General features: G+C 32.2%; 1 protein-coding gene across 1 annotated transcript; it reads right to left on the reverse strand.

The window, feature by feature from the left end:
- Positions 1-472: 472 nt before the first annotated feature.
- LOC21384900 (polyphenol oxidase, chloroplastic) lies at positions 473-3,657 on the reverse strand. The gene is made up of 2 exons (XM_010101203.2): positions 2,928-3,657; positions 473-1,224 (listed from the first exon to the last, which is right to left on the reverse strand). The coding sequence occupies exons 1-2, from the start codon at positions 3,655-3,657 to the stop codon at positions 518-520; spliced, it is 1,437 nt and encodes a 478-aa protein (XP_010099505.1). The 3' UTR covers positions 473-517.
- Between the last annotated feature and the right edge of the window lie 8,232 nt (positions 3,658-11,889).

Raw genomic sequence — 11,889 nt, forward strand, 5'->3', positions numbered from 1 at the left:
CCAACAACAATTAAGAATTCATGACATTTCATATTATTATTAAGGGACACAAAAAGGGACAGGAATAAGGGATATTTCCGACTTAAGCTACAAGTCTAAAAGGGCTTAATCTAACTAAGGCTTCTTCATCATTCAGTCAAAGATGGCAAAATGTTAAATAATGACGGTTCATCCACTCTAGTCATACAAACATATCTGGGTCATGAGTTCAACTCGTTAGAAACGACAACAATCCCAAGAAACGACACCACTGCAGTGGAGAAGGCTTTTTTGTTAAATTTTCTTCAACCAAGAATATATATAGCTAAACAGAAACATACTTTTATTGAGGATTCAGAAATCACTATTGATCACTTTTTTTTTCCATACATTAGCACACTTTTTATTATCACACGAGTACAAAGCAACACGCAAACCTTGCATAATGAGGGCAACTTCGACATTAACGGTACGTAGTCATATTAGTTGGCTGTTTATTGAAACTAATTTGCAAACATTTTCCACTGTAACCGGAACTTTAAGAAAGCAGCTCAAGCTTGATGCCACCAATGGTAACCGGATAACTATTATTCGGCACGAAAGTGACGAATACGGAGTCGTCATTGTCGGCTCCGATCTCATCCAACAAGTCCGTTATCCCAAGATTAAGCGAAACCTTGTGGATATGGTGGTGATCTCCACCATGTTTATGCTTATGAGGCACGTTTGCGAAGCATCCGGCGAACTCGGCGTTGGCAGGACCAGGTGCATACTCGTCGTTCACGTACACGTCAAACTTCACACGCAATATTCCATCGAAACTAATGTCTTCAACCACCAACACTTCCTCTTCCTCCTCCTTCTCCTCTTTGCTCCTCACCTTTTTCCCCAGCCTCGGCACCACTATAGTAACTGCCGAGCCCTCCAAATTTATGGGGAAATTGGTGCGCTCCACATTCCTCACATTAGGAATATTGCCCGGCACGCCCACTGTGGTATGGGGCGTGCCCCTTTCTTTGAGCCAGGGAAGATCGACCTCTTCGTAAACATAGCCGAGCACCTTAGTGTCGAGGCAATCTCTGATCTTGACACGAACAAGCCGAGCTTTCTCGTCGTAGAACACGAACGAGGTGTCTAGAAAGTCCGTGTCCGTGATGTCTTTCCTCTTCGGGCCATCTAATGTCTTCCAAATGCTCCACATCCGATCGACATTGGCGTGGTGGGCGAAAAAGATGGGATCTCGACCTACCGGGCGGAGTCACAAAATTTATCAGGCATTTGAGTTAGATCAAAATTTTAAATAATACTATGCGCGCACTTCGCGTATGTGACTTATTTAAAACAACAATTATACAAATCATTGGAAAAGAAAAGGAGGAAGAAAAAAGAAAGAATGGAAGAATGGTAATAATGGACATATTATCATTAGTGACTATATTAATAATTAAATTAATACAAAATTAATCAATATGCTAAATAATTACAAAACAGTAATTAGTAATCAATATATAAGTAATTACTGTCTTAGTAATTTACTCATAATTATTAGTTTATAAGGAATTAATTAGTGTCTTAATAAAAAAATAATTAGTACATTAATAATATATGTATTCTATTTAGTAACTAAATAATTAACTTTTAATTACATGATTAAATAATTAGTTAATTAGTTACTAATGTTTATTAATAGCCTATTATTTGATATATTACATGATCAATTTTGATAATTATTCCTTAAATAATCACTAATTACTAATAATCAATAATTATTTAATTAGTATATTACACAATTAATAGTTATAATTTAATATTAACTATCTTGGTATTTACTATTTATTTATTAATTATCATTTACTAATTAATAAATTATAATTAATATATTATATGATAGATATATAAATTATTAATTATTTATTTAATAACCTATTAACAATTATTCCATTATTAATATATTATATAGCAATTTTCAACAATTCAACTCCTGAAAAATAAAAAAAGGGTCAAAATGAAGAAAAAATGAGTTTTAAGATGATAGGACAAAAACAAAAAAGAAAATAAAATTTCAGGGTAAAAATATAAATAGTCAAAAAAGGACTGAATTGAAGAAATAAATAAGCTTGAGGATAAAAAGAAAAAAGTAAAAGTAAAAGAAAGGGTTAAAAAAACAAGAGGTAAAAATTGGAAAAATAATAAAAAAAAAATTCACAAAAAGATAAAATAACTTCACCAAACTTTGAATAGTGCTTTTATGCGTAGATGAATAGTAAATGCATTGTGCTTTTTATTATAGTTATAGATTATAGATACATTACAAATCTCATAATATTAATGTATCTATATGCACGCTAATTCATTTGATATGGATGAGATAGGTTAAGAGTTAGAGACTCCAAATTGAAGTTCTCAAAAGTGTTAGCATGTAAATAAATACCCGTTGAACTTTATACTTTGTTTCAAGACATCTACTGAACTTTGAAAAGGGTTCGTTTCACCCCTTAAATATTTGATCCTAGATCAAAATGCCCCCTAACCTTATAAAACTTACAAAAAAATGATGTGGCACTACTTATACTTGTATAAATATCCATAAACTATTGATTTTAAGTTACTTGCTACAGACTTAATACTTTTGTGTCATCTTGTTGCTTGATATTTTAAAAGTTTGAGAGGTAAATTGACACAAAATCAACAGTTTAGGAGATATCTATGAAATGATATTAGTTTAGGGGGTGGTTTGAACTAGTTTTTATATTTTATATAATGTTTATAAAATGATATTTTATATTTTACTTTATTGTATTATATGATGTTTTCAAAATATATATATATGCACTATTTACCATTTATTTTTTTTCTTGAAAAAATGTAATATGTACTATAATTTAACTAAAAAAGCATTTAAAGTTAAGAACTTGAAGCTAGCGCTAATTAAGTAGCTGCGTCCCTACCTGCAGATTTGAAGACGCCCATGTCCTCGCCGCAGGGCGTTTGGGGCGTTATTTCATGGCCGGTCCAGTTGTGGACACAGTTGTGCGGGTGCTTCTCGATGCTGCCGGGCGAGATCTTGCTTCCTTCACGATACGGGGAGCCGAAGAAAAGCAACGGGAGTTTCGCTCCAGAAACCATATTATTGTACATGACGCCGTAGTTATCGTCCACTTGATCCTTGCGAGGCTTAGGAGCTTTACCGTTATGATAGTCGAGGTCAACGGTGGTGGGCGGCTGGTGAACGGTGCTTCGGTTTAGGTCATACAAGGCGGACAATTTGTCGGTATACATGTCCGGTATTTGCATCCCATCCGGATGGTCCCAGTTCCAGAAGGGCAAGGCGAAGTTCGGGTCACCTATGAGGTTACCCAATATTTTCTCGTAAAAGTAGACGTACCAGCGGTGGAAGGGAAAGAAGAGCCAACTGTTGTGGACTACAAACTGAATATATTTGCCGAGGCCGTCTTTGTCGCCGTCTGGGCCATCGCAGTAGAGGGCGTGGATGTTGGCTTGTTGCATGAAATTCCGGGGGTCGGATGGGGGGAGATTTCGCATGATCTCTGTTGCTTTGTTGTACTTGGCGATGTACTCGCTGCTGACCTTGTGTGCCGGCTGCCTTACCCGGAGGGAGGTTACCGGCGGCGGCACATAATCGATGACCATAGTACTGGGCGCCTTTGAGCTGGCCATGAATGAGAATATTGATGATCTACGTGAAAGGACTTAATTTGCTTTTAAGCTTTGATAGACTAGGATGAATGAAGCCATAACCCATCTTTGAATTTATAGGGAAATATTCAGTCTGAATACTTTATTTATTTATTCGTTTGTTTCATTATTATTGTTGTTGTTGTTGTTGTTGTTATTATTTTTGCTGGGAAGAAGATTTTGAGGACCTAAATTTTGATAACTATCTAATGGCAGCAAATAAAGAAGGACGATCAGAGAGAAGTTGATCGAGTTTATAACAATATATAATATTAATTTTCTCCAACAATGCTTCTTTTTTTAATTATTTTATTTAATTACTTCTTCATTCAATATGATAATTTTTCGTGTTGACTTGGGAGCTTAATTTCGTGGCTTGTTCTTGGATTTTTCGTTAGCACAGAGGCCTATTAATATTCCTTCATTTGTTTTTTTTTTTTTTTTGAGTAATTAACTTGAATAGTTAACCTCCTATTTGTGCATCGTCAATCATTTAACTTATTTAAATGTTCACGTATATTTAAGAATATATATAGACAGAACTCTGTAATAATCAAATATTGATATTAAGTGATTTGGTGGAGGAAATTCAAGTGGTAAAGTGAGAATTTTTAAAATTTAAGTGATAAAGTGAGAATGACCTCAAAATTCAGGTAGTATCATTAAGATTAATATATATATATAGGAATTGTCTCCAGTGCATTTGTATAATTGTACATAAATTGTGTATATTTACAGATAAATCATGTATATTTACATGTAAAGTCATGTATATTTAACATGAAATACAACAAATCAGCCAATATACATATTTTCATGCTATGTGTTCACTAATTGCTATAAAAAATACATGTTTTGAGGATTAATATACACTGTCGTTTCTTATAACTTAACATACACAATTTATATGTAAATATACACGATTTATATGTAAATATACACGATTGCACAATTATACAAGTGTCATATAAATATACACAACTTACCTGTAAATATACATAATTCATACACAATTATATAAGTGTCTGACTGGTCAGACACTTTCCAAGTGCCTGACCAGAGACCTTGCCTATATATATATATAATATATTAGGAAAATTATCTTTTAATTATAATTTTTTCTTTAATGGTATTTATTTTTGTATTAGGAAGCATCTTGATTCTAATTTCGGTAACTTACTCGATTATGTACCGTATAATGTCTATTTATGTGGAGCTCCCTTCATAGTGCTCCTTACTAGTCAAGCATATTGCCAACACCTTTAAATCTCTCCATTTTCTCTTTTTTATTTTATTAATTAAATATCCATGCAACCAATCCACTAGTTTTGAACTAAGATTAGTACTAAAACGGCAATAAGTAAGAAAGCAACATCTATGTGATTTTGAGAAGAATAGAGTTTAAAAAAAGTGGCTTAGCGATTTTTTCATTAGGAGAGAATAATAATATATACAATGTACATGATCGGCAGAGTTAATGCTCTACCACTAAGTGCTTAAAATACATAAAACTATCTATAAACAGAATATTTACATCCTAAAAATAAACAATATACAACTCATCAATAGTTGACTACATTATCTCCTTAATAACATCTGCTATTTGACGAAAAGTAATAAAGGATCATTTTGACATTATCTTATTTTTCTTTTTGGCTTATAGTGCAATATTTGTTTTCCCATTCCAATCTTCTCCCTTTCCCACAACGTCCCATGTGCATATATAAATATTGATTTATCAACAAGACTTGTCGGCTCCTCCTCTTTTCTCTCTCTATTTTTTTTTTTTTTTTTTGTTAATATCACGTGACCCGCTCCTTGAAAGCAGAGTAGCTAGTTTACCATCTACCCTCACTTGACTGTTTTTTTTTTTTTTTGTTTTTTAAATAAACAAGTCGAAGCAATGTGACTTACTGACTTGTTTAATTTTGTTTATTAGGAAAATTAACATTCACATTAAAAAATCAAATTTTTTTTTAGGGAACATTAAAAAATCAATTTATTCATTATGTTATGTAAGCCTGACCTACGACAGGTGACGGGAAGATGGTAAACTAGATACTCCGCTTTCAAGGAGCGGATGCTGCGGATCACGTGATATTAACAAAAAAAAAAAGAGGAGGAGCGAAATTATATATGCACATGGGACGTTGTGGGAAAGGGAGAAGATAAGAAGGGGAAAAAAAAAATTGCACTATAAGCCAAAAAGAAATATAAGATCATGCCAAAATGATCCTTTATTACTTTTCGTCAAATGGCAGATGTTATTAAGGAAATAATGTAGTCAACTATTGATGAGTTGTATATTGTCTATTTTTAGGATGTAAATATTCTGTTTATAGATAGTTTTATGTATTTTAAGCACTTAGTGGTAGAGCATTAACTCTCCCGATTGTGTATATTGTATATATTATTATTCTCTCCTAATGAAAAAATCGCTAAGCCACTTTTTCCAAAGTCTATTCTTCTCAAAATCACATAGATGTTGCTTTCTTACTTATTGCCGTTTTTGTACTAATCTTAGTTCAAAACTAGTGGATTGGTTGCATGGATATTTAATTAATATAATTAGGAGAAGAAAAGCCTACGGGTAATGAATGGGAAGATCGAAAGTTGGAAGAAGAAATAAAATGAAATTCCTACTAATTTAATGAATACAAAATACAATCAAAGTTATCACAAAAATATGAACATAAATTTTCAATTACATTACATTTGCTATTTAGGAAAAAAAAAATTGGATACACAATTTTTATTGATGCATACTGAGAAGAGGATCCGCGTATTCTTCAATTGAATAATTCTCATCAAAAATTTGTAGAGACAAAACAGTTAGATAGTAAGTGAATAAATAAAATTAAAAACCCCAAAATACAAATCAGTTAGATAGTAATCAGTTTTGTGATTTAAAAAAAAAAAATCAAAAGTCAATATACAAATCAGATTCAAATCAAAATTAGAAACCGTTCAATCACTTAACAAAGCAGGACACATATATAGAGACGAGAAAAATCACTTATAATAGACATTTCATACACTATAGGAATTATAGAAAAATACACTATAATCACCAATCAAGAATAGGACCACAAAAAAAACCAAGTTGTTGCGAAAACAATAATTGTATGTGAAAAAGTTGGCTCATGTATTTTTTTTGGTCGCTACTAAGATGTATCAATAATAACTCAAATATGACTTAGTAAAGTTTTTAGCTGCCAACTAAATTATTAAAGGATTTGTACACAATATCAATAAACTGGAACATTAGCGAATGGAAGAAAACAAAATCCTAAATAAGCCGAGCAACAACAACAATTACTAAGTCAGTATTGAGAAATAATTGATACACAACAACAGTAAAAAAAATACATCATCATCACCGAAAGAAAAACTAAAACCTTATGAAAAAGATATAAATAGATGTACAAATAAAGAAATAAATTCAGGATTTATCATTAGAATATAAATTGTGTTTCCTCATGTAAATCCTAGAATTATAAGATTTACCATCAGAATATAATTTTTCTTCTTTACAGAGTAAATTAAGGATTTACCATTAGAATTTATATTATGTTATTCGTAAATCCTAAATTTACATAGACATTTTAAGAATGTTAATTTATTTTAAGAATGTTAATTTAGTGTAAATCCTATTAGACCTATTTACTAACTAATTATAGATCTTAACCTATTTATTTTTATTATCCGTAGGCCTATTTCCTTCAATCTCCCATAAAATTATATGACCATGACCCAATATATGCTCATAAAAAAAGACTTATCAAAAAAAAAAAATATATATATATATATATATTTGTTCTCATTTAAGAAAGACTTGTCCAAGTAAAATATTAATGACCATTACCCAATTTGTTCTCATTTAAGAAAGATTTGTCCAAAGAAAAAAAATATTTGACCGTGACCCAATTTATGCTGATAAAAGAAGACTCCAACGAATGCAAATTATATATATACTTGATGGACAAGAACAACAAAAGATCTATATATTAAATTTATTGATGTGATTCATATAATTACGTATGCGATGGGATAATTGTTGCGACGGATAAGAAAGTCCTGTGAAATTTGCTTGCAGGATTTCTCATGCTTTCTTGAACAACGACACTGTTAAAGTATCTCTTCAGTTTATTATTTAGTTTTTAAAAGATGTTATTGAATTCTGCAAAATTAACAATATTGTCTATCACATTATAACTAAAAAGATTATAACTTATCAGATCTACATGATCAGATTTATCTTATCGTTTATCAGGATGTTTCGTTTTTGGATTTTTATATCGTCAACCAAGTGTAATGCTTGCAATACTGCTAAAATTTTTCAAAGTTGTAAATCCAATTAATTATTGTCTTTTTCTTACAATATTTAAGTTCTCTTATATATATAATATATATAGTATATCAGGGAACTTATATTTTATTAATAGTTTTTACTTGATTGGTATTTATTTTTGTATTAAGAAGTATCTTGATTCTATTTTTGGGTAACTTGATTATTTACCTTATAATGTATATTTATGTGGAGCCCCCTTCATAGTGCTCATTACTAGTGAATTCTCCTCTTCTTAATCCGTGGTTATAAGCATATTGCTGAATCACGTTAAAGCGATCTTTATTTTCTCTTCTTTATTTTATTTTCTTATTTAATTATTAATATGGTATTGGAGTGTCATACTCGGAATCTCTATTCCTCCATGATTAACATTTTTATCTCAAAGCAATGCGCCTCCAAACCCTAGGCAATACGGCTTACAAGATTAGATATCCTATCAGAGCTCTATCTTGCAAGGACATAATAGAGAAAGTATATTACAAGTGTCCTCTTCTCTCTCTTTCTTTCTCTGTCCACGTTTTACGTTGTAAATCCATGTTCTACGCTCTAAATCTTGTATTTACCTAGTCTGTTCTAATGGTAAATCTATTTTTATGCTGTAAATCCTAAATTTACCATTAGAACAGAATATGTATTCTCATGGTAAATTCATATTTTACGCTTTAAATCCAAGATTAATCATCATAATACAAATTGTGTTTCTTCATGTAAATCTTAGAATTACATGATTTCCTATCATAATACAATTTCTCTTCCCTACAGAGTAAATAAAGGATTTACCATTAGAATACATATTGTTTTTATTTGTAAATCCTGACTTTATTACATGGATATTTTATGAATATTAATTTAGTATAAATCCTATTTGACCTATTTACTAATTAATTATATGTAGTGACCAAGGAAAAAAATCTCATAATTTTAATAATGTAATTCATGTATTTAAGTCAAGGATTTCCCTGGAAAATCATTATACTATGTACATTTTGTGATTGAAGGATTTATGAAATTAACATCTGCATTCTTAAATTCTGTAGCAGATTTCACGTTAAGTTCACGTTTTTTTTCGTTCAAGTAAATTCGATCGATAAATTCTCACCGTACTTTAAAACGGAAGAATTTCTAGTACAGATACAGCTTGAGAACCTTAATTTTAAGAATTTCCAAGCACAATACAAACTAGCATCCAGTACCTGCATACAGGAGAAAATAGCTGTCAGTATAATTTTGGACAATTTAAGAGTAAATTTAGAAAGTAGACAAAGGTACAAGGGTTAGGTTTCATTTTTCTCTTTCCTTCCTTCACTTGGCCGGCCAAACTTAAGGGATTATGGCCAAAAACTTGGCTAGTGAAATGTGCTACATGGACTTCATGATGGGATTGAGTCAAATCAACTATTGGACATGAAATGCTACATCATTCCCTCTTGAAGCACTCCACTGGCCAACCACAATAAAGGGGGGGATTAATCCAAAAATCTAGCTAATTAAGCTAGTTTGGTAGACTTAAATGAGAACTAAGATGAGATCAAGTAATGTCTATAAAGGTGAGACCATTAGTGCAAGCATTACGTTAGCCATTTTGCACATCTCCTCTCATTTTCCCCCACACCCAAACCGGCCACACTCCTCCATTTTCCCCTCAAATATTTTCTCCTACTCTCCCAATCTTGAGCCACTACAAACCATAGAAGAAGAAGAAGGAGATCAAAGGGTCTAGGAGGAGTCTAGACAAGCATTTTTTCAAAGGGTATAACTCTAAATCCTTTTTTTATGTTTTAGTAAAGTTTGAAATGTAGAAATATTCCTCTTAAATTTCCTTATACTTTCTAGTTCCAAGCCAATAACAAATCTTAGAAGAGTTCAAGGTTTTCAAGGGAGAGAGATAGTTCTTCAAGGGTAAGCTCTCAAACTCTTCTCCATTAATTTCTAGCCAACTTTAAGCTTGGATTTGTGGATGTAAATTTGAGGTTCTTGAGGAGATGAGTTGTAATAAGGGTGTGTGAGTTTTATGTTGGTTTGGTGAGTTTTGAGGTTAGCTTGATGTGGTATGTTTATGCTTGATTTAAGTTGCTTATTTTCGGATTAGAGGAAAAAAATTTCCGGTGACTTTGACCGCGAAAATGAGGGTCATAGAGTGAGATTTTTCAATGTTTTAAAGCTTGAACTTATAGCCCTGGATGTTTTGAACATATTCGGTTACTATGACAAAACCTAATTTTTACTCTAAAACTAAGTTTGAAGTCATTTTTATAAAAACGGACAAGCTGTCCAACACAGTTTTAAAAAAAAAAACTGGCAGCCACTGGTTCAGTCAAACGGGACTCTTAGAGGCTGAATCTTAATTTTTCACAAAAGTAACAATTTTAGATTTCGATGAGATGAAGAAATTTCATGAAGAAAATATTTTCAAAATCCGAACCTAAGAGGTACTAAAACACAGATTTCTGAAACGGCACAGTTTTTGACTAAAACAGTTTCAGGAAAAACAGCAGCTACGGTTTTCAGCCAAACGAGGCCTTTAGAGGCCGAATTTCAACCTTCACCAAAAACGACAATTTTAGATCTCGACGAGACGAGAAATTGTCGCGAAAAACAAAATTTTGAAATCCGACTCTAAGATACAGTAAAACGTAGATTTCAGAAACTGCACAGTTTTTAACGAGACAAAACTAAAACAGTGTCGGTTTCCACAAAACGTCATAAAAGAACCCGAGATAGAATTTTAGTAAAATACAATGACATTAAACCTCATTTTAATGAAAGTATTCATAAAGGAATTTTTCAAGGAAAAATGATTTCTTTAAAGAACGTAGAGGTTTACCGAGCGAATTATCCCGACGGGTACCTACGAGCCCAATACGATAGGTCCGTAGAATTTTGAATATTTAATGTGGGTCCAACGCCCACATTAGTTTAAGAGACTCCGTTGGAGTATAAATTTCAGCGGCGTAAAAGTTAGAATGCCATGTATAAGTCCTAGGCCGAATTGGGCCTTAATATCATACCAAGAGAAATCTAGGAAAATAAGATTTAATAAATTAATCTTTATTATCCTTTAGTAAACAAAAGGAATATATGCCTTATGGAAAGGGTTATATTTTTCTTCATAAGTTGTTAAAATAGAATAGCAAATAATAGTTGATCTCACACTCTTAATGGGTGTTTATTTCCAGAAGAAAGTAAGAGACTAGACTGATAGGCAAAAAGGGGATTCCAGCTTTGAAAATTAGGTAAGTAGGAATCTCGTCTACAGTATAAATAGATTTTAAAGTAAACAGTACACATGAACTATATATGTTTGAGTACATTTAATGTTATGAATGTTATGTTATGCTATACTACATACACTTAAGCAGTACACCCGAATTATATGTGTTGGAGTACATGATATAGTATGCTATGCTAGGTCATATTGCATACACCTTAATAAGTCAAGAGGAACTTATAAGAGTAATCTCAGTTGAGTGCCGTATCAGCCTCCACAAGGGAGGTAACTCAAGCTCCACAAGGGAGAAAAAAAAATAATAATGATGTCCCTCCGACTCAAGGGAGGCATTCAAGTTATAATCACGGTGTCATGGGGGACCTTGCAAACCCTCACGTTCCGATGATTGCGCGCAAGTGGTACGAGCACTCGGGCCCATCAGTAAAAAAGATAAGATAAGATAATAAGATTCTGATAAGACATCATAATTAAGCATAATTGGCTCATGCATATTTATTCATGTGAACTTACAGTTATTTTGCGGGAGATAGTTCCTACTTGTTGTTCGAAAGCTCATTATAGAATGTTTATACTGTAGGTAAGCAACCGGCATATAATGCATGATGGACTGCTGGCGAGTGGACGAACGATGTGG

The sequence above is a fragment of the Morus notabilis genome, unplaced genomic scaffold (genome assembly GCF_000414095.1).
Source record: "Morus notabilis unplaced genomic scaffold, ASM41409v2 Scaffold461, whole genome shotgun sequence".
NCBI classification, from domain to species: Eukaryota; Viridiplantae; Streptophyta; class Magnoliopsida; order Rosales; family Moraceae; genus Morus; species Morus notabilis.